The 22884-nt window shown below is 50.3% G+C and overlaps 6 protein-coding genes across 6 annotated transcripts; 2 read left to right on the top strand and 4 right to left on the bottom strand.

Annotated features, from left to right (window-relative positions):
* The first annotated feature begins 371 nt into the window (after positions 1 to 371).
* F5B22DRAFT_292126 (uncharacterized protein) lies at positions 372 to 3064 on the top strand. Its single transcript, XM_047970427.1, has 2 exons — positions 372 to 607; positions 665 to 3064. The coding sequence occupies exons 1-2, from the start codon at positions 457 to 459 to the stop codon at positions 2992 to 2994; spliced, it is 2481 nt and encodes an 826-aa protein (XP_047829048.1). The 5' UTR covers positions 372 to 456; the 3' UTR covers positions 2995 to 3064.
* A 533-nt stretch (positions 3065 to 3597) lies between these two features.
* On the top strand, positions 3598 to 5294 carry F5B22DRAFT_291968 (Nnf1-domain-containing protein). The gene is made up of 3 exons (XM_047970425.1): positions 3598 to 4185; positions 4328 to 4458; positions 4971 to 5294. Exons 1-3 carry the CDS (start codon positions 3856 to 3858, stop codon positions 5248 to 5250), a joined length of 741 nt encoding a protein of 246 aa, XP_047829049.1. The 5' UTR covers positions 3598 to 3855; the 3' UTR covers positions 5251 to 5294.
* A 2099-nt stretch (positions 5295 to 7393) lies between these two features.
* On the bottom strand, positions 7394 to 10888 carry F5B22DRAFT_648353 (uncharacterized protein; the record flags this gene model as incomplete). Its single annotated transcript, XM_047979004.1, has 4 exons — positions 7394 to 7767; positions 7827 to 9592; positions 9667 to 10008; positions 10065 to 10888. 4 exons carry the CDS (start codon positions 10886 to 10888, stop codon positions 7394 to 7396), a joined length of 3306 nt encoding a protein of 1101 aa, XP_047829050.1.
* Positions 10889 to 11923: 1035 nt separating this feature from the next.
* F5B22DRAFT_614081 (transcription initiation factor IIF-like protein) lies at positions 11924 to 13972 on the bottom strand. The gene is made up of 5 exons (XM_047975446.1): positions 13836 to 13972; positions 13557 to 13591; positions 13326 to 13474; positions 12784 to 13244; positions 11924 to 12642 (listed from the first exon to the last, which is right to left on the bottom strand). Exons 1-5 carry the CDS (start codon positions 13845 to 13847, stop codon positions 12616 to 12618), a joined length of 684 nt encoding a protein of 227 aa, XP_047829051.1. The 5' UTR covers positions 13848 to 13972; the 3' UTR covers positions 11924 to 12615.
* A 1176-nt stretch (positions 13973 to 15148) lies between these two features.
* Positions 15149 to 17074, bottom strand: F5B22DRAFT_292224 (protein kinase regulator Ste50). The gene is made up of 3 exons (XM_047970428.1): positions 16640 to 17074; positions 16396 to 16557; positions 15149 to 16321 (listed from the first exon to the last, which is right to left on the bottom strand). Exons 1-3 carry the CDS (start codon positions 16914 to 16916, stop codon positions 15309 to 15311), a joined length of 1452 nt encoding a protein of 483 aa, XP_047829052.1. The 5' UTR covers positions 16917 to 17074; the 3' UTR covers positions 15149 to 15308.
* Positions 17075 to 19294: 2220 nt separating this feature from the next.
* F5B22DRAFT_292297 (serine palmitoyltransferase) lies at positions 19295 to 21949 on the bottom strand. The gene is made up of 2 exons (XM_047970429.1): positions 21574 to 21949; positions 19295 to 21464 (listed from the first exon to the last, which is right to left on the bottom strand). Exon 2 carries the CDS (start codon positions 21328 to 21330, stop codon positions 19339 to 19341), a length of 1992 nt encoding a protein of 663 aa, XP_047829053.1. The 5' UTR covers positions 21331 to 21464; positions 21574 to 21949; the 3' UTR covers positions 19295 to 19338.
* Positions 21950 to 22884: the final 935 nt, after the last annotated feature.

Raw genomic sequence — 22884 nt, forward strand, 5'->3', positions numbered from 1 at the left:
GTCCCCGCAACCTGCCAGCGCCCTGGAGGAAAACAACCTGCCAGTTCTAGCTCTGCAGTGCCATGTCACCTAGCCAGTCTGCATCTCCACCGCCAAATGCAGCTGGCCTCTGTGTTCTGCTCCCTGCTCCCTTGGCTAACTCCAACCTGCGAACTGTTGTTGTCTTTATTTTTATTTTTATTTTTGGCGTTTGCTCTTTTTGTACGCAGCATCGTCAACCCTGTGATTCTGTTTGCCGACAGCATTTCTAGACACCATCTCAGATAGAACCCCGCGCTTACAGTAGGGCACCCACCGCCAATTCCTTCTTGAACCCGTTGATACGGTTGCTGAGATTACGACTGACCCCCCGAGACATCCGCATTCCTCTCCATCAACCCGCATTCTTCCCTTCGTTGATATCAATCGTTCGGCTACTGGGTCCAACTTCCCCTACGACGACATTCTGCCGCCGCTATGGCGCCCGCCGAGGGGCTGTCAGCCCCCGGGTCGGCGAGCTATGATTCAGACACCATGACCGTTGGCGACGGCACCTGGGACTTTACCAAGAACACTTTCCTGCTGCCGAACTTGGTCGGCCTCAACTTCGAGACCATGCAGTATAATGGTACGTCGTCCATGCAAGTCCAAACTGGCCATCATCAGCTCATCTGACACTATTTAGGCATGGGCAATCGATTCTCAACACTCAAAGAATATCACTCCCTAATCACTGGCCATGGAGTCCTCGCAGCCATCACCTTTTTATTCATTGTTCCAGTAGCCATTATGTTTGTGAGGTTCCATCCGGACCGTAGAAGAGGCCGCCGCATACACGCATATCTGCAGGTCCTCACCGTGCTTCTTGCCACCGTCGTATTCATTCTCGGCTTCTTCGCCGTCGGTCCCAAACGCGCTTTGACAAATCCTCACCATGGAATCGGCGTCGCTATTTACGTCTTGGTTTTAACACAAGCGATTGGAGGCAGCATGGTAAGGAAGATCTTCAAAAAGTCACTGAGACTTATGATCCATCGTTGGTTTGGAGGCGTCGTTGGCATCCTCGGAGTGGTACAAATCCCCCTTGGCCTAACCCTCTATGGGTCTCCAAAGTTTATCTTCATCTTATATGCCTTGTGGATGGCGTTTCTGGTTCTTCTATACTTCATCCTAAGTTGGCGGCATGAAAACGATTGGGACGATAACATCACCACGTATGGAGGCCGCTCGCACGGTGGACGATCAGAATCCGGTGTTACCCACTCCGAAGTGAAATCAAAGCGAGGATTCGGGTGGCTCGGTCCTCTGCTCGCAGGACTCGGGGCTTGGGCACTTCTTCGCAGACGAAAACGCGGCAGTGAAGGGAGTCACAGTCGTAGCGGGTCCCCGTCTCGAAGCGGCCGCACTCCTGAGGTGATCCCTTCAAGAAGGGGCTCCACAAGCTACTATATGACAAATGACAGGTACTCTGAGAAAACAGATCGCCAAGGTGGTGGCTTGATGGGCAAGCTGCTTGGTGTAGGAGGCATCATCGGGGCTGGAGCCTTGCTCAAAAAGTTTACTGCCCGGAAAAATAACCGGGATTACGATGAAGAGTATTCGGCGGTTTCAACAGATACGCCTGGTAGATATGGTCATACACGACCTGTAAGGAAACGCCAAGACGATTACACGGAATCAGAATTCACAGAGGATCGAACGGAGCTTAATGCACGGCCGCGGACGCCACTCTTACCTGGACCTGGTGCAGCATCGAGTGCTGCAGGCCCACGACCGTCCACTCCACAGGCCTCGCACGCTCGAACGGCAACATCTATGCTCGATAGTCAGCTTTACTCGGACTACTCTTCCTATGTAAGCCCCTCTAGACGCGCACGAGAGGAGGAACAGCATAGCGGAGCAGGTAAGGGACTCCTCGCCGGCTTAGGTCTCGGCTGGTTTGCAAATATGATGAAGGGTCGCCGGGATAATAAAAGAGCGGAGGAAGAGAGGTTAAGATTGGAAGAAGAACGACGAGACGGGAGACATGGGTCAAGGTATACGGGAGATGGTTACGGCACTCCAACTCGGTCATCGAGACGCCGACCGCCACCCAGCGCACTCACCAATACCATCATGTCAGAGGACACGGAGTCTTCTTATATCGAAGCACGGCCACTTGGCACTTCACTTGGAGGCCCACCCATGCCACCACTAGCAGCGGGAAATGCGCCGCCTGTTCCTGTTGCTGCACCGCGCTCCAGGTCGAGATCGCGGTCCAGGCACAATATTGAGCCTGCCGTCATGCCACCGATGCCACCAGACCCTCAAGGCGTGCTGGCTTCCCTGCATCAAGGCTCTGGGAGCGAGTCACACATGTCTAGAGGCGGACGGCCACAACGACGGGATTCCTCACGCCGCCGGAGGGATGGCGAAGCGGCGGCCGCTGCTGCGGCCAGTAGCGCTGCCGGTTTAGCCGCAGAACAAGAGCGCGATCGCAGCCGAGTCAGTCAGCCGCAAAGCGTAATCAAAGTTAAGTATCACGATGATCGAGACAGAAACGTAACGTTGCGACGACTTACTGAAGAGGAGGCACATCGTGAGCACCGGAGAGGTAGATCAGCCTCAATAAGCAGCCTGTCCGGAGAAGAGACGCCAGGCCACCGACGATACCGAAGAGATGGAAGCGCAAGACGGACTGCGGATGAGATAGAGGCCGAGCGCCTTGCGTCATCACCCCTACCGCCACCGACACCAGCGTTTGCTGGAAAACGAGGAGGCAAAGATTCAGCATATTACTCTGGCCAGCCTGGTCCATCGGCCGGGTCGCCATTGGGCGCGCCAACAGTCTCCAGCGTCGGCAGTCCTGCCAGCCATGGAACATGGAGCGCTCTGAGCCCGACGCCCAGCGGGCCAATCACGAACCCGCGGCCACCTGGGTCGGGAGCAACATCAGCAGCGGAGCGGCGGCAAAGAAGACGGTTAGAGAGAAATCGGGATGCAAGACCTTCGCAAGGCACAGTTGACTTCACCTAGATGGTATCGGCCACGAGACCAGAATGCGAATTCATCATGCGGTGTTATGGCGTTTTCTTTCTTTCCATGGAAAACATTCTTAATCTGTTTAGCATTGAGCATGGCAAACATACCCAGCTTTCGACGCCGAGATGGCAGTATCATGAGGGAACTACTAGGTAGGATATGACGTGAATTGGAATTGATGAAAAACTAAATGTATCCAGAACGAACCTATGAAGCTTTACTGTATTGGTAGAATTTGGACATTCTCTGTACAAGTTATTATAACGAGAAGTTGGCCATGAATGAATATACTGATCAAAGTTGCCTAAAAATAATCTCTTAGCATGTATTTGTGCCATGTATGTAGACTCATGCTATTGAGTTGTGTCATTCTGGATATTCCTTGCCCTCTTTCACATGTGAATGTTCCGGGTAGTAACTAGACTAGCGGACCACGGTGAGCTTACAGCTCGTTCTTATCGATAAGCCTTTAATTGGCGTCTTGGAGGGGCGCGAGTCGCACGTCAGGACGCGTCTGGAATCAATTATCAAGTCGGAAGCCGACTAGAGTGTGTATAAGCGTACGAAAAGCCGTCGGTAATCTACCTACTTGATTGCTGAGCCTATAAACTTGCATTCGGATCTGCTCCTCGCGAGTGCTGTGTTATCGGCGAATTGCGTACATTCGCAGGCCCCAGTCTACCTGCTCTTGCCCATCTACCATTTGGAAAGAGACAGCGATAGTCTATATATTACATCGAATCGAATAAGATCGATCACACGACCGACGAACGAAGAGAATCAAGCGAATATCAAGTCCCGAATAACAGCATTCGAAAAGGCAGAGAGATATATAGAGAGAATAGGACAACAGCAATGGCGTCGGAACCATCCCGTTCCCCTCCAGGAACAACACAAAGCGCCACCGAACCGCAGCAACAGACACAGACACAGACACAGCAATCACAAGCGCAGCAGACACAACAGGAACAAGATTCCCCCTTACCCGCCCGCCACGTGATGCTCACGCCGGGCCCGCGCGCCTCGCGCTTCCAGACGACGCTCGACTCGGCGCTCTCGCACACGCTGGCCAAGATCAGCTGGGACAACTTCGCGGCATGCTATCCGCACATCGCGGCCCGCGCGCCCGCGACGCTGCGCGCTGTGCAGTCGCAGATGGTGGAGAGGCTTAGGGCGTTGTGTAAGGTGTGTTTTTTTCTTCTTCTTCTTTCTTCTTTCTTTTTGCTTGGTGGTTATCATACTCCGTTGTTTGTTTTATGCTTATCTATCTATTGTGGATTGTGGATGGAGGACTGACATATAAGTGAATTGTTGTTATTATTTGCAGAAAGAATTCGACTCGATACAGCAGTCGCGCAATGTCGTCGCTAAACTCAACGAGCTCGAGGGTCTGGTTAGCGAAGCTGAGAGGAGGCGGAGAGAGGCTGGCGATGATGGCGGGGTGGATCCTCCGGTGCCGTAAGTGTATATTTTTTCTTTTCTTTTCTTCAATTCCCATTTCCCATTTTCGCTTCTCATGGTGTATGATGCAGAAGAATGGAAAATGGGAGCTGAAAGCGGGGCCTACTTTTGGACCTAAGACTTCTTTATAAGCTGTAATTGAGGTACAGACTGTCACGTACGACCATAGGATCTGGAGAACGCGGGGTCCCGTCCGCTCCCCCATAGCTAAGCCAGATACCGCCAGATTAGTAGTTGGGTCGGTGACGACCAGCGAATCCCTGGTGTTGTACGTTTTGTCACTTTTTTACATTCTCTTTTTTTTTTTTTTTTTTTTTTTTTTTTTTTACTTGTTCCTTTGTCTCCTATTAATATTCATTCTCATTTCTTCCTTTCGTTCTAATGCTGTGTCATTCTCTTGATCATTTCTACACTATCAGTGGCGGTGGACAATTAGCATCACTTCACTCAGCTTGCATCATTGAATATGTATAATCAGTTCTCTTCACTAACCAACTCGCATCCAAAAGACCGCATATGCTACCACCAGATGAAATCCTAGACGCACACCTGGCACCTCACTTAGCGCAACAGCAGTCACAGCTTAATGCAAAGTTACAGACGACACAGGCTCACAATGCGAAATTGTTCGAAGACATCCAACGTCAGCGCTCTGAGATTGAGTCGCTGGTCTCTCTTCTAGAAAAAGTCCTCGAGGATGTCGGTAACACGAACCACATGATGGACGATGTCGTCGATGATGTGGCTCGTGAAACGCGGACTATAGAAGTCGAGATGGCTGAGTCGTAGGTCATAAGGATGACACTATTATTCTGGACAAACGATGAATACGGAATGGAGACTCAGATATGTCGTTCTCTCGTCTTGTGAGTAAGGTCATGAAATCCGACTCGGAACTGCCTGTTTAGCGCTGTCGGCAAGGTATTCATCTGCTATGTGTCGAATTCGCCACATACGGTTGACTCCCAAGAACAAACAGCAAAGTGACCCTTTCCAATCGGCATATGTAAATGGTCTCCAGGAATGGACGCAAAGGCTTGTTGATGCATACATGCCGAACACAATGTGTGTATAAAACACAGTTATCGGAAGAATGAGAGAAGAAAGGTAGCGAAGGCCAGAAGTTATCGCACCTTGTAGCCTATTTACATGGCATTGCCCAGCTACCTACTGAACGAAAACATAACATGATGTTAATGGAAACGTTTTAAGTACAGAAGCTAGCTTCATCTCACCCATCTCGTTCCACTCCATGCATACCACACGAGATTCTTCCTCAACCTACCTAGAGATTTATTGTGAACTCATAGGCCAGATTTAAAGGGCATTGCATGTCTATGCGTAGTATATATGTGTGGTGTAGTGTAGTGGGTAGATGTATGTCTCTTTGTGTTTGTATACCAGTCTATCTATCATCACCTTGAAATAAACATTATTTTTCCACTAGTTACATCAAATTACCCTGTTCTCTCCTAAAGCTTTGTTCTTTAGACTGATATCCTCTCATGGGTTCCAAAGGGTAGCGAGGAAGTTACAAATCTTGAGAAATGATAGGTTTATGCTCTCTTATACGACCCTATCTACTCCGACTTCCTAGGAAGTCGCATCCTGCAAGAGAGACTGTCAATGTCTCAAATTTTGCTAACAAGCTGGGAAGACCAGTTGGTTGGCTGAGCTACCTAGCCGTTTATCCCTTGCTTCATAATAAGACTAATATAGCTTAAATTCTAAGTATGACTCAACCTTGCACTGCTTTTTTAGCCCACGCTCGCCCGGCTGCAACGGGCACTGCCTTTTTAGCCCATGCGAGCTCAGAATGCTTACCTCAGTGCTTATCGATTAGGAAATTCATATTGAGCACCTACCTAATTACCCTATTAAAGAACGACTTCCTAAGAAGTCATATCCTATAAAGGAGATTTTCAATATCTTAAAATTCACCGACGACCTGGGAACTCCAGTTGATCAGCTGAGCTGGCCGTTCATCCCTTGCTTCATACTAAACCCATACTGTAGAACCCGACTTAAGACTTTCAGATATCTAGAGCGGTAAATCCTCATAGAGAAAGAGAGGCTCAGCATACCAAGCTACCCTTGGAGTCTGGTATCACACCATCTAGGTAGGTATACTTTCCCTGACAGACCGCAGTTTCGGTGAGCATGGCAAGATGAGCTTTTTCGAGGAAAGTGTCTGCGCTGCACTGCATTCTTAGCTCAAGCCAGCTTGATACCTATCATAGTACCTACCTGCCTACCTACCTACCTACCTTACCTCGGTACCTAGGTATCTAGCAAGAACATGCAGTTTCACATAAACACCTTCGCACCAATAGATAGATATATTTTGTCGAATTCAGAACCCCCGCCTTCCTTTCAGGGGAGCTCAAAGGAGATTTAATAACGGAAGTGGTATATAGCCATGAATATAAGCAATACCTAACCACACCTGCAAACTTCAACCCACGAACTAAATAACAACAGATTCATACACGGGAGGGAATCTCTTGAAAAAGTGCATGTCCTCATTTCATTAGGTATGCTTCCAAACCAGAGACTAACTAACCCGCAATATACCGGTATCAAACCGTAACTTCACTTCACTTCACTTCCAGCTCAAGCTATCAATCATAGCAACAAAATCAAAAGCAAAAGGAAGAGCGAAACCATTTTATATCCCACCCTCTGACATGCCATTGCCGTACTATATTGCTTGACCTCATGTATAACTCATCAATACCTAATATCATATCAACCCGGGTAAACCATACTTCCATTCCAAGAAAACGCACATCGTTACCACGAGCTTCCATCCAAGAAATCACTAGAACTCCCCGCCGGCCCCCAAACAAAACAAAACAAAATTCACCACAAAGCCAGATAAAACACACAAAATGCTAAAGCAAGCACTCAGACTAGCTAGTGAGGTAGTTGACTAATATCCGCCAGTATCAAGATTATTAAAGTTCGGCGGATCCATAGCCATGAACTCGAGCAGGTCGATCCCGCCGACATTGACGCCCTGGTCCGTCATAGTGACGTTGGAGTTCTCCCCCACGTTCTGGAACAGGCCCGCGCCGGGCGGGAGATACCACATCTCGTCCGTGGTCCAGTCTGCGCCTGGCTCGAATATATTATCACTGAGACCTGTCGCCGCGGCAGACGAGGAGTCCAATACGCCGCTGGAGGAAGAAGCCTGGTTGAGCCCCGCCCCGAACATGTTCGCGTTGCCGACGGGGAAATGGAAGTTTCCGGAGGATATGTCGAAGGGCGTGGCTGAGATATTGCCCGAGGGAGTCGATGAGCGTTCTATAGAATCCGAGCATTAGTAGAAGGCACGTGAGCAGGAATTAGTGGGCAGGACATACCCGGTACTAAGAGACCATCCCTCAATTTGACGCCATGGCTTGAAAATCCATTCTCCATGCTTATTGGCGCCAAGTGGCCGTTGATGCTACGAGCCTTGCCGAAATCGCCGTTAGGCACCGAGTTCTTCCCATCTACAGCAGTGGTAGCGGCGAACTTGAAACGATCTCGAAGTCGTGTCGTGAGTGATTCGAGCAAGTCACCAAATCGTGTGCCTAGGTGAATGTCGTCTACAACACAGGTCCGCAGCGCGTGCACAGTCCTATCCAGTAGGCTGATGCTGGTCTCGACGTCTGACTTGGGTGCGCCAAGCGCAAACGTCTTGAGGAGAAACATGGCCCCGCTGATGATTCGGAAGTATGTACGAACGGGGGCGTGTTTGAGATAGCCGCCTTTGAATAAACCATCTACAACGGTTCGCAGCAGGCTCCTACAACCTGAAACGACTTCTCTTATATATTCTTGGTCCTCTGCGCCGAATCCACCTAGGTGCCCAATTGGTAAGTTGCCTAGGTAATTTTGTGTCTGCGGTGATAACTCAGAATTCCCATGTGCACGAGTGCCATGAGGGCCGTTGTTAGTGGAAGAGGCGCCCGTTGCATTCGTTGTGCATCGTTCCACGACGGCCTGCAGCGCAAGCGAGTTGATATATATCCGCACATATTCATACTCGATAATTAGAATGTGACGCGTAAACTCGGGAAGACGGAATCGCTCGAACTCGCGCCACCACTCTCGTAGGATAGGTTGAAAGTCTTTGAGTATGCTAGTATACCTGCCGCTCTGTATTATCTCGGTTGTGTGTTTTCGAGACTTGAAAATTCTTTCATTTCCTAGATGCATGGCATTGCTTACGCCGACCCAACACTGGATGATTTGGTCATCTAATTCGACGTCAGGTACATAGCTAAAAGTGTTTGAGAGCACAGATGGATTAGTTCCAGGCGTCGTACCCTCATTAGTAACCGGACGTCTGTTATTAGAGAAGACAGGATCCGTAGTCCTGATGCTCTCTGGTACCATGTTGGTCCAACCAAGACGGCCGGCCAGCTGTGTGAGGTATATCAAAAGTAGTCGTTTGATGCGCATCGCGCGAAGACGGTACGCCTCATCTTCATATTCAGGTCGTGTGATGGCGTTAGCGGCTAGTAGCTCATCAATATCATCGAAAACGCCTAATTCGTAAGCTAGACCCAGAGCATTGCTGAGCAGCATCCAACACATGCGGTCACTTCTCCATGCGGGTTCAAGCCAGCTCTCAATTCTCTGCCCACCAACATTACCACCGGGTCGTGCTGCGGCGTCATCTTCCCCGGAAATCGACATACGGAGGTCACGGGACGGAAGCATAAGCTCATCGATAGCCTCCTCGGGCGGGAAGTGAAGGGCTCGAGGGTGCCATTCAGTTAGAATCATGAGTGACTCAATAGTGCCTAGCGTTCGCAAACTGCCCTTGCGCAAGCCACGCCACGGCGCTGTACTTGAGGTCTGGGAATCATCCGCACCCGATCCGCAGAAGCCTCCACCAAAAGCCTCTTGACCCCACAGGCATCTTTCAACCATTCTCCGGAGATACCTCCAAAGCTCTTCATGGATGGCATGTGACCGGCAATGACCTCCCGTGGTAGTGATGCTATAATACCTCGACGCGATGGTGAGCAAGGTAACCGCAAGGATGGGCTCCTCGGTTAGTAGAGTGATATGAGATCCAGGACTACGAAATGTAGGTGGAGAGACCGGTGTCATAGGAGATAGATACTCATAGTAGCTGACAGTCCCGAGTGTGATTAGCATTGCTTTCCACTGAAGATATACTCTCTTGAGGTGGTTAAATGAACATACTATACAATATATTTGATGGCTTCCTCCTTGGTGAACCAACCAGCTCGAACAAATCGAAACCTAGCCCAGGCACCAAGGGCCTCCCGATAACCAGGTTCGTGTTCAACATTGAGGCGGGCTTCGATCTGAGCTTTCTCATCTTGGGTGTCAGAAGGTAATAAACGTGGGTCGATAGGATCCGCCGACTTAGCAGTCCGTATCTGTGGTCGACTATCACGAATGGGAGCCTGGATATGAGTGGTCTTCCGTCCAGGTGGTGAGGCTAGAGAAGCAGGCTGAAGTATGGTTGGCGTGATAGTCGTAGTAGGAGTAGCTTCTTGATGGGTCTGTATCGTATGTGGACTGCTGGGACTGTGAGCGAGTGATCAAGGAAAGGAAGAAAAAGAGAATGTGCATACTTATCGGTAGCAGCCTTGTATAGAAGATCGAGCGCATCATGAGGCCCATACATGCCCTTCCTCATCACATTCTGGGCCTCGAGATTCTCCAACTGGGCATTAGAATCTTCTACAGATTCTGCATAGCTGGCGCGGCGCGGGTCATCAGTAGCGGAAGGGTGGATATCGTGAATGCCATCAGTGCGTCTGAGGGGCTGATTCCTGCCCACGGAGCCACCGGGCGTCAAGGGCACAGGATTGAAAGGCTTCGTCCGCTCCTCCTCGGTGGCGACGGGAGGTGTGCCGTCGAGATAGTGGCGCTTCCGGCCATTGCGGATGATGTACTCATCCTGGTACTCCTCGGCGTCATCATCGTTCTTGCGCTTACGGCGCGTGGCGCTGAAGAAGCACTCCTTGCTCTCGCGACGGCAGCGCATACAAGGGGGGTCATGAGGGTTGTCAACGCTGCCTAGATCGCAGCGAACCTTGCGGCGTCTGCAAGGGATACAGGCTTGGTAGACGCGTTTGTGCTGTGACTGGGCTGGGCCGGAACTGTTACTTCTATTGTGGTTACTACCATTCGCGCTGTCGGCATTGGCGTCCTGAGCCGCGCTGCCCGCATGGGAAGATGCCTCGGCAGAAGCAGCAGAACCAGGATGAGGGAGCCGAGAGGGAGGGGGAGACGTGCTCCTGGCTACGGCGGAGATGGCGGCACCAGGGGCAGTTGGCTCGGCGGGGGTTGTCGTCGTCGTCGTCGTCGCATGATGGAGCTGGCGATGGTGAAGATGTTGGGACGACGACGGTGGCGACGCGGTGGAGGAAGGGAAGGGAAGCTGCTGTGACATGGTTCGTCCCCGTGTCGGCGATGGCGTTCTGGCGTTCTGGCTGGCTGGCTTTGCGCTCGGTCTCTCGGTCTAGTGTGCCAGTGGTACGATGGGTTGGCGACGCATGCCTCGGTTTAAGACGGGTTTTGAGGGCTTACGAGAATCGAGGGGTGGAGGAGCGGCAGAGAGCGGGAGTAGTAGCAGTAGTATGGAGCAGCGGTCCAGGTTTATATTCGGTAGCCATGTCCCAATGTCAAGCCCGCGTTGCCAAGATTCCGGATGAGCGATGGAGCCCGGACGGCCACTTGTGTGAAGATAGGCTGGTACAGACCAATGCCTACTGATCCGGGCTCAGGCGCAGGTACCTTCTGAAAATCCCTTAGCTACAGTACCCCGAGCCCCTATCTGAGCCCCCAGACGCGGGGGGCAGGACCACTAACCTGCAGGCAGTAGTACCTTACTAACACTGGTATCGCGGGGAAGGACCCCTCTCTTCTTTCCGCGAGCCGCCACGCCACCTCTTCCGTCAATTGTCAATTGTCGATGAGCGGATGGATTGAAGCCGAATATATGTCATTCAAATAGTGCACTTCCATCCAACGATGATTCTCGCCATTGAAAACACATTCAATGGGCAGAGGCGGATGGCACAGCGTGGAGAGAACCAACGGAGGACAATACCCTAGTACCAAGGTAGTGCTTGCTGAGGAGTTACCTATTGTGGCGAAGGCAACCTTCTTCATATCACATGATAGATAAGAGTTTTTTTGTTCTCCCTTCGTAAATTGCATTTTAAGAACGGGATGTCAGCTTTGTCAGGTCACATGAGACATCGTACATGTCGAGTGCGGGATGGGCTTGTAACATCGCACTGATTACGCAATACTGATACCGAAGTCGAGACATGTGCATTACGACGTCTTTGGTTCAATGTTCATGGCAACCCCCCTATCAAAATTCCCGAAATCCCTCCTACATACAAACTGTTTGAAGAGTCTCATCATAATAGGTTGGTAGAAAATAAAATCACTATCCCATACTTGTGTTGCTTGAGGGTCTTGCCTATACGTGCACTCCAGTATTTCTATATGATGTTAATAGGCACGAATACACAGCAGTATCAATTCATAGTAAATCTCTGCTTGGAATTCCCAGATATTCTACCTTCTCTGATCATGGAAAAGATCTGCGACTACACAACTCACAGAGCAGTTAAAAGGCCGTAAATCAGATTACCCTTACTATGTCTCCAGCGCTCCTATCCATCAGTATGTGATGTTCAGCTGGTGTTAGGAATAGGAGCCTACCATATCACATATCACAAACCACCAACACATATGACATATTCCAACTCGTACAACTTACAGGGGCAGAAAGGATGGCGGATTATAAAGCATGCACAGCCATAAACCCATAGACAGTCCCAACCTGAGAATAAGCCAATGCATTCCTGCATTATAGTTATCAGTCGAGAGAGCCCATACTCGTTGTTGAGGCCTCACACTACCTACAGGGGGGTATCTACCGCGCTGGCATCGGGCGCGAGATAAAACGCAAACCATGCGCCAATGTAACCAGAGCCTCCTTGCCGAAGATGCCCATAACTCGGCTTTCTGTAACCACCTCACATCAAAACGCCAATGCAATGCTGTCTTCCTCACAGGAAAGAAAGAAAAAAAATCAAGAAAATCTCATTATGCCTTCAACCTCCAGTAACACAGCTGACGACATCCACGTACACTGACCATTTACACAGTCACCATCTTCTGTTCCAACTGCATCGGATTTGGTTAGCATCTTTCCCAAGTCTTGACGGCAGGCCCGCAGCATGTGTACTCAGGGTCAAGAGCAGTGAGCAGGGGAGGACAGAGAATTGAATGATGGAAATTGCAATAAAGCAGAGATGTACAACATACAAGGAAATCCCAGATCATTTTCGTCAACGGCTCAGGCATAGTGAACAGGTCGACAGAGAATTCTCCACGTTCGATGTCATTATTCGTAACAGTGTCGTCGGACTTGTGGTCATGGATCAATTGGATCACATGCAATAAGTCGTCTTCGCCCAGCTTGGTCAAGGCATCACCCATCTTCTCGTAGTCAAAAGCAAACTTGCGCTTCTTGCTATCGGCAGCTTTACGTGCCTTGTTTGCCTTGGCATCATCGTCGCCCACGGGACCAGTCTCGCGAAGAGCCTGGATCAGAGCTTGTGACGGATTCTTAAAGGTCACAGTCTGGTCGTTCTTGTATTCCGGGGACTGGAAGTTCAGGTCATGGAAGATGGTAATCTTGGCCTTTTCAGTGGTGTACATGTCGATTGACATCTCGAACTCTCCCCAGCCTTCATTTGTACAAGTGAAAGGCGGCTCGTGAAACGCTAATAACGGTCACTTAGGTCAGCATTCTTTCTCTTTTGTGTTGGAGTTCCGACGGCGATAGAATGGTGCACTGAACTCACTCTGCTGCGGGTTTTCGAAGGACGGGTGGAGATTGTAGACAACTTTCTGGAAGCAGTTTGCTGGGTGCTTGTTCCCCTCCTGATCGAGGATATAGAGTTTTACATTCCATGACTTCATAGGGAATTCGGGCATAGGAGATTCCTTGGGACTGTAGGCATAGCGCGTGACGTCAGAATCGCAAGTGGGTAGTGAGGCACAATGGCTGAAGTGGACGAGAGTTCGCGACGTACATGTTCTTCTGCTCGGTGACGAGGCGGACCTTGCGCTGAATGGGCCACCAAGTTAGTCCGGCCCTCTCACGAGACCTGTGTGACATGGCTACGGATATCAAGCAAACGGATAGGCAATACGCAAAGCAATGATAATAAACCATGGACAAGGCGCACGGGGAGTTTGCGTGTTGAGAGCTGCTGGATGCAGGGAAGCTCGAAGTGGGCAATCCAAGCATCTCGAGCTTCGCAAGCAAGGCCAAGGAGCCGTAGAGAGATGCGGAGGAAGAAGCAACGTACCTCGATCTGCATTTTGGCTGGTGAGAAAGGCACGCGCCGAGGAATTGGTTGGTTGAGTTGGTTAAGCAGTCGCGTTGGCGATGGTGATGTTCTCACAGCTGGTAACGAAGATGGAAGATGCGGCGTGCCAATTGCGTAGTCCGTCGCGCTATCTCTGTCTCGGGCGTAGGCTCCTGGCTTGTCCCCATCCTATTCCGGCAAGAACGTGTGCTAAGCCACAAATCCCCCCAAGCTCTGCCCCAGGCTGCCTGATTGGTGGGGGTGTGTGGTGGAGCCACCTTTTAAGTCACGACAAAGTGAAGGTTAAATTAAAAGAGTTGCAATCATGAACTTTGAATCTAGGATGCTTATCTACAGCATATAAAATTTGAACAAGATGTAGTTAGCGCTGAAGATGTATCTTTTATTTAAACGAAAGCATAGCATAGGGAACTCGGTGATCTTATAATGTAATCTGCTATTCTAGAGTGAACAGAATTCATAATAAATAATGATGGGAGAACAAGATCACGAAATGTGACAGACTGACAGTAGAAGGGAAGAGACACTACTAAAGTACCTAGAAGAAAACAAGTCGTCTGGCATAGTTATATGAACATCTACTTCAGCTAGCTAGTTTTCAGAGGCCTACGCCATAAATACATGTTCCTTTTATACACAACATCTACTCCCCATTCCTCATGTCCATACTAATTCCATGAATCGAGGGGAGGCATCGCAGTAACTACAGAATCCCAGTCCCTCATTCTTCACACCATCCCTTCCAAGCTCCCAGCATATACATACAAGCACCAAGACCTAGCCTACAATACCATACACATCCCTCCCATCCCCTACAATCATCAACCCAAACACACAGACACGCAAGTAGGATAGTTACGTATGTAGGTAGGTAGGTAGATACTCATATAATTATATAAGAGAATAATACTAAGAACCAGCAATTACATAAAACAACACAAACGATAAAATAATGTGTGACACCTTAACAGTTTTGCTCGCACGCTATGCAGTTATTTTATCATCTCACACAACACAACACACACACACACACAACGCCTCGTCTCGTCCCATAATAGACAAGACAAGACAAGAAAAGATAGGACAGATTCGCTTCCTGTCCTGTCCAGTCCTGTCCTCCCCGGCGATATAAACCCAAACCCCCCGTCAAAGCAGCCCTTTTTCAAATCCTACAAGAGCCACAGGAGAAGGGTTTGAAAAAAAGCACACACCCAGCACCAACACACGTACATACATACATACATACACGCGGAAAGAGTGAGAGAACGAAAGAAAAAGAGAGATAGATTGCGTAATGTCCTATCTTCTCTTCCTTCCTATTTCTCTCTCTCCCCCATCCTCCCCCTACCTTCTCACTTTATCTTCCCTCTGCCTGGTTTCCTTGGCCTTTTCTCCTTTTTGCTATTCTTTTCATATTTCTTTTTTTCTTCTTTTTATTCCCCAGTATGAGGATCATATAATGCCACCAGGCGGGTCATAATTGACACCTCTACTCGTCCCAGAACCTAGACCTGCACTCCCCGGTGTTTCAGCATCGGCCTGGGCCGTATTAGTCTTCCGTAACATAAACATGGGCTTCTTCCCCTCCTTATCTAGTTGCTTGAACAGGATCAGGGGCTTCTCTTCGAGACCGAGACAGCGCTCTTGGTCACCATATACGATATAGAGTGCGTATTGGTCCCATGGCGCGTTGATTTGGTATTTCTTGAGCGCTGCTGGCAGGACCTTGTAGCAAGGATCATCCATGCTCACGCGGAACGATTTGAAGATCTCCACTGACGAGCCTGATCCCGGTGTCTCCGGGACTGGCGTCTGCATGCGGCGTGGGGCCACTGGTTGCTTGGTGCTATAGCCGTGGTCGCTCTCGGGGAATGTGGAGCGGCCCGACGGTGTAGGCTGGTTGTACGAACGAGACCCGAGCGTGGTACCCGTAGTGGGAGGTGATGTTGGAGATGGGATGTTGGGTGAGTAGCTCGGCGAAACGGCCTGGCCGGAGCCATTCATAGCCGTTGCGGCGAGACGGGAACCCTGAGCGACCGCTCGTTCGGCTGCGCTCGTCGGGTCTAGCGTTTGCTCTACTGATGGGCGCTCATGAGTCGTTTGCAAATGACTAGGGGAACTGCTCATGGCGTTTGGACCGAGCACAATCTTCTTAGTAGAATACGTCCGCTTGATGCCACCAGATGACTGCCCTGAAGCTGAGGTGGATGTCGGCGGTGATATCGTCGACGACTCGTAAGAGTAATTTGGACTATCAGCCGCCACGGTGGGTAATGGCTGCTGGGCATTCTTAGCGAGACGCAGGGCCGGCAGCATGTCTTCGCGCAACCGGCGGAAATCCTCGCTTAACTGGCGCAAATCCCTCTCCGCAAGGCTTATTCTCTCATCCCGCAACCGTAGCTGTTCGACGAGTTGCTTGATGTCTTTGAGGGTGGCTGTAGCATATTGGGCTTCGGCATCGGCGGCTATGTTTCGACAATCACGCGCGCGTTAACTCGGTGCTACAATCAGGGGCGCTGAGAGGTGAAGAGACACATACACAAAGGGACATAATGATCGCTCTCGATGGGGATGTCTTGCGCCTTTTTGACGTCGTATACGCTCTTGAGGATGGTCAGACGATGTCCAACACTGGTCACGCCCATTGCCTTGAGATCATCGTGAAGTAAGGCTACGAGCGCCTCGCCAACAATTTCATTCTCTAGATAGATGCACAACATCGTATGTTAGACTAGACACAACAGGAATGAGTGCGGCAGGACAGAGTGATCAGTCACACGCACCAATGAAGCGGTCTGAGTATTGTTGAAGACCAATGGTAGCAATGAAGTCTGCACCCTCCTCGGCCGTCCATTCTGAGATGATGGTCTCCGGTAATCGATCGGCACTGCTCCTATGACCGTAGGTAGTCGGGGTGTGCTCGGTGGAGGAACGGCCATCGGAATCGGTTGGGGAAATCTCAGAATCCGTGGCCAGGACGGGGGAGCTCGTGTGCAAGCTACGCTCGTACTCGTCATCGGCGTCGGATTCGGCGTACGCCGTGCCTGAATCGAAGTTCATATTCGTCGTTGATTAACCCTCTCGACTCTGACACACGCAGACACGCGCACACAGTACCTCTCCCTTTCTTTCCTTCTTTTCTTTTTTTCTCTTTCTTTTCTTTGCTTGGTCTCTATTCACCTCTAGCTCCGTCTCTTTTTCCGTCTTGACCTCGTCGCTTCTTTCTTTCCGTCACTATTTTTTCTTTCTCTCTTCTTTCTCTTTCTTCCCAGCTCTCCCGGCTCTGTCGGTGTTATTATCGTAGAACGGGCAAGGCGGGGTTCCGGGTGGCGGAAGGGTGCAACGACACAAGTGACGTAAAAATCGGGTAGAGGACGTCACAGCGAAGATACGCAAAGATAGAGATAGATAGTCGAACAGCAACAGCCAACCAGCAAGGACCAACAGGCACAAAGTTGGCGTAGAATTAAGAAAGGGGGTGATGGGATAGAGTACAGCCGGGACCCAAATGTTTGGATCGCTTTCAAACCGACCCAATTTAGTTGGCTCCGAAGAATGCGGCGAGATGGAAGGACGATTGACCGGCGAGGGCGTGTGTCAATGCGTCCGACGTTGAAGACGAGACGACGAACTCCCAGAGACGGCCAGCCAGCCAGCCAGGAGTAACTCATCCAGTCTACCCACTCGCCCACCCGTCTATCAAGGGCCAGCCCGCAGCCAGCCAGCCAAGCCCACCAAGCCCACCAAGCCTATTACGGCAGGGCGGGTCTGCTACCTAGGTATGGTAGCGCCCTGTTGGAGCCCTGGCAATCGGAGTAGGTAGGTACTATGTAGGCAGCCCCCCCTGACATGCGCATGTATCGGTACGTATTCCGCCGGATATTCCTCCCTGTGTTCTGCCCTGTGCGCCGCTTGTGCTCCCTGACTTGGCCGGTAGGGGTACAAGACCAGCCGGCGTGCTGAAGAACGAAGGCACAACACTAGGTGCCTAGCCGCTGTTGAACGTGGGCGCGGGGGAGACAGAGAGGGGGGGGAATGGGGGATGGGGGATGGGGGATCGAGTCTCACGCCATAGGACAATTTAAATCAATTTTTGATCATGTACCCGGGTGGTGGTGTGCGCTGCATTGCATACACAAGACCTACCTATTAACCTCAGGTCCACGGGTGCTTTGGATATGGGGACTTTCTCATATAATATCTTACCATAGTAATAACCTTGAAGCACCTACATAGCTTGACATGCGCTAGGTGCAGCGCAGAGTCAGGGTATCCCTTGGTTCCTAACAGCACGATAGTGGTGCCCTACCTACACGTATCTAAGGTGCCTCCTCGCTTCCTACCTACCTACACGACCTACCTACAGTACGGTACCTAGGTAGGTAAGAAGGGAAGCAGGCTGAGATGGTAATCTCTCTATGTGGATAATTATTGAATGTACTAATTGTCGGCACGGCTGAATATCATTGTACGGGTATCATACCTTAGCCACTAAGACATAATTTTTCTCTTTTTCTATTTAAAAAAAGAATCTTTTCTAACGGTGCTTAGCGTGATGGATGATCACTTACCTAGCATGGCCTGTACATAAGTAGCAGAGATCTACATAAGTAGGAGCACATAGGTACCTATGTACATACACTAGGCGCCCAGGTGCACAGCCTAGGAGGTAGTCGCTTAGCGGAGGTAGGATCATACACTATGTAGGTACCGACAAGAGAAAAGCTGTAGTGTACGGAGTAGTGCCTTCGTAACTGGAATAGGTATCCTAACGCCAGAGCTGTGACGAGGGGCACCACCAGTTTCATATCCCCTGCTGCGTGGCGTGGCGTGGCTCACATCTCACGACTCCCAGTAGTGGTCTTAAAGAAACCACGGGCAATCATCACCAATACGAGCACAGGTTGTTCATGGATTTACGAACACTCTCTCTCGTTCACAGTCCATGCGAGGCTCAGTCACGGAAGAGGAAAGCAGTGAGATAAGAACCATAATGCAATGGCTATCTTGAAAATCTACCTACAGTTTGGTCAGCATGGAGGTTACATGAGCTCATCCAAGAAAGCTCGAATGAGTCGCCTCCCATGCCCTATGTAATATGGACGCTGATGGCGCGGCAGAAATCTGCCCATTCGCCGAGGCTAGTGTTTTCAAAACTTGTAGGTGGTACACATGTGGAACACACGTAACTCTCTCTGCCAGTGGCATACAAGATTAATCCTCTGGCTCCGCCCCGCCTATGGGGTGACGGCCAACCCAGGTCAAGAAGCGAACATGTTCATTTTGTCAAGCGAATGGCACCAAGGGGAACACCCAAACTCCCGTGGTAAAGCAGGAAACCTATCTTCTTCACTCCTCCGTAGGCTTCACACAACTCCGGAGCGCCGTGTCTGATCATGTTTCTGTTCCGACCCATCTTCAAACGCCATTAATGCATATGAATTCAAGTTTTTCCGAAGCTTAAAAAGTCAAGAATTGGCGGCTATCGGAGTCTCAATTTCGCATCTGTAGCACCTCGAGCAACAACATCCTCAAGTGACCAACGTGGCGGCTCAACAGCCTTGAGCCCATTTGCTTTGCGCCACGCCGCCTCGGTTTCCGGGGTTACGCCTTCGGGAAGTGGCTTTAGCCCACCCGCAATGCCAGTGGAGAACTTGAGCTGCAGGATGCTCGCCACTTCATCGCAGGCAGCGAGAAGCCGGTCGAGATCGTCCTTGTTATGCGCAGCGGAAACACAGAAGCGAGCGCGTGAGCTAATTAGGGGAGTGGCAGGGTAGCCTACCACGACAACCGAGATCTTACGCTTCAACATCTCGTGGCTGAAGGCAGGGATTTTGGCAGGGTTGTACAGAGCGATTGGGATGATGGGGGAATCGTCATGGCCGTATACTATCATACCTAGTCGCTTGAGGCCGAGGCGGAGATAACGCGAGTTGAAAGCGATACGCTGTAGTCGTTCCTCGCCCTCACCAGGCACCAAGTCTCCAGTGATGATTTTCAAAGACGCATAAATCTGCATCAATACAGCAGGCGAAGGAGATTCTCCGAGCATCGTCGCAGCGTTGGAGCTCCTCAACTTATCAATAATCACCTTGTCCGCAGCAATGTATCCGCCGTTGGCGCCAAATGACTTAGTTAAAGTGCCCATAAGGATATCCACTCGGCTTGGGTCTATTCCAAAGTAGTCACACACACCACGACCTCGAGGTCCGAGGGCGCCAATACTGTGTGCCTCATCAACGTACAGGTGGAATTTGTAGGTGTCCTTCAGGTTCAAAACACCTGGTAGATCGACCATAGTACCCTCCATAGAATACAGACCTTCGACCGCAACTAAGATCTTCTTCCATGGACGATGTGTACGAGGTTGCCCCTGGGCAATAGCTTCCCGGAGTTTTTTCTCGAGATCAGTCATGTCATTATGCCTGAACGAGCGAATGACAGCACCAGAAAGACGCGCACCAAGGCGGATTGACGCATGGTTGAGCTCGTCAGAGATGATCAAGCAGCCTTTAGAGACAAGAGCGGGGAATGTGCTTGCATTCGTGACAAATCCCATAGAAAACACCATTGCATCGGGTTTACCAACGAACTCGGCTACCGCTTGTTCTACCTCACACACGAACTCCGAAGTACCGGCATCAGCACGAGAGCTACAGAAACTCAGCCCATGTTTCTGCACACAGTCTTCAACTGCGTTCGCGCAGGGGCCTTCGGATTGAGCGAATCCCAGGTAATTGTAAGAGCTCATGTTCAGGGTTTCAGTGGTCGTGCCTAGATACTTGTAAGATTCGTTAAAATTGTCAGAAACGCGGTCGAGAAGGTTGATGTAACGGCCAGGCACTCCGGTTGTCGTCCTTGCAAAAGTGTCATCAATGCGGAGCTTCAAACGTCTTGTGTAGAAGCTGTCAAAGTCGGAATTTAAAGGGGCGTAGCCGTTAGAAGCCTTCAGGGTCTTGTATAATGGCTTCTTGCTGAAGCGCTTGCCGAAGTAATCCCTCACGTGGCCGAGAGCAAGAAGTAAAAGATAGCTAATGTAGGTTGTGAGAACATAATAATAAGGCGGCTCATCGATGACGGGTGCCTCCAAGGGCTCTCCATGATGCATGCTGACATAACTGTGAGCAGGGTCAACCTGGGGACCGAATTGAGCATCACGGCGGCGTTGGAGCGAGGTCTCTGTTGAGTCAAGAGGTTCATAGATAGTGGCAGATTCGTCGTTATTGTGTTCATGGACCGCAGCAGAAGAGAGCAAGATGCTCGGCAGAGCAAGGGTTGAAGTAGTGGTAGGTGTCGGGTTGTTCTGCATAGCCATGAGGGCTTGCTGGGCAGCAGGTTGCTCCCTATTCTTGGGCGAAGAGAAGAATTGACTGAGACGGTTGCCCTTAGATTGAGAGGGTCGCCTCTCAGCAGTGCGTTCTGACTGAGGCATGGCAGCCGAGCCACTGAAGGGGATCGCAAGTTTGCGCGGCATTTGGCTTAGCGGTCAAAATATACAATTAGGTGTGAGAATCAGGTCTGATAGCAGGATGATATGGAATTATGAAGCTAGCAGTGATAACCAATGCGCGTTGTATGGCTTAGACAGAGGCTGTGGCGGCTTAGTTCCTACAAGGAAGTATATGTCAGCGGAACAGCCACATCAGGATGAATTGATCAAAGAATCCTTCATTGCCAGCGATATATGAAGATAATTGTAGGGGATGGGCCATCTAACAAATAGAGCAGGACGTGAAGGGCGAGATCAGAAAAGGCGGTACGGTACATACGAGGCTGACGGACGGATTGAAGCAGGATACTTGAGAGTAGAGGCCGAAATCGTGTTCAAATACTGATCGAGGTGGAAGCAGGTTGAGTTTGGAAGGGAGCACTCAAGCTTCCAATTGACGGATTACGATTATTAAAAGTTGGTCGGGTGCAGCTGGCTCGCTGTCTTCAATTGGTGGTGTAGCAAGAAAGGAGCGTGGTAGGGAACAAATGCCCAAAGGAACGACGAGGAACAGGTCGGTTGTCAAACTCGCAGGCGGCAGATACGCACAACAAGGTTACGAGATGGTTAAAAGCTAAGGGGATTGACGACCAACACCAGCAAGCACCACTGCGAAGACAATCCTTTCCCAGAAGTCGGGGACCACGAGGACGGAATACCAGGAGAAAGACGACCTCGAGGGCGAATTAACGGCGTAGTTGGTGAAGAGGAAGAGAGGGAAGGGAAGGATGGAAAGGAGTGGAGCGGTGCAAGAAAAGGAAGCACTATCAGTGGTAGGCAGGCAGGTAACAGTCGGGAGTCGGGTAGGCACTGAAGATAAGTACCTGACAGGCTACCTCAGCAGTGCCTTACAGGTACCGCAGGATACCCATAGATAGGGCGACGGGCGAATTACAGTACCAACATCAGAGTTCCAGTTTGACCAGGGGGACAGGCAAGGACTCGGTACCCATGCTATGCCATGTACCTCCGGTAACACAGCCGCCAGCCCTCTACCCAAGGTACACCAGGAGAGCGAGATACAAGTGATACTTGTACGATGCCTCCTGCCGGGCTCCGCTAGAGCGAGAGTTTACAGCAAACTTTGCCCGCTTTAGGGGTAGACAGCTGGTGCTTACCCTATCCGGCTGCGCGCTAGATGTCTAAGATACCTTACTGATTGCCCATGGTGAGACGCGACTAGAAGTACTAGGTACGCCATGAGCAATTTGTCGCTCTCGCCTGTAATCTTATTTTTCTGGGACCTTAACCCTTTCAGATCCCAATAGATATAACGCATGTATCTCATTGCCTCATTTGATCTTTAATGAGGTGCAGGCAGAACTCTAAGAACAATTAATTACAAATGTCGAGTCTTGACAAAGCTTCTGGGGTCTGTAATTTATTCATCTTCAATAAATAAGGTATATACCGGTATGACAGCCGACCATCAATCAGAAGTGTAAGTGCTCAGAACCAACAAGCAACGGGAAGCGTGGGTTCAGAAGTTAGGTACCTAGTATCTCGGTGGTGGACCAGGCAAGTACTTAGATACCCGAC

This window comes from Xylaria bambusicola, assembly GCF_022495145.1.
Source record: "Xylaria bambusicola strain CBS 139988 unplaced genomic scaffold F5B22scaffold_33, whole genome shotgun sequence".
NCBI classification, from domain to species: domain Eukaryota; kingdom Fungi; phylum Ascomycota; class Sordariomycetes; order Xylariales; family Xylariaceae; genus Xylaria; species Xylaria bambusicola.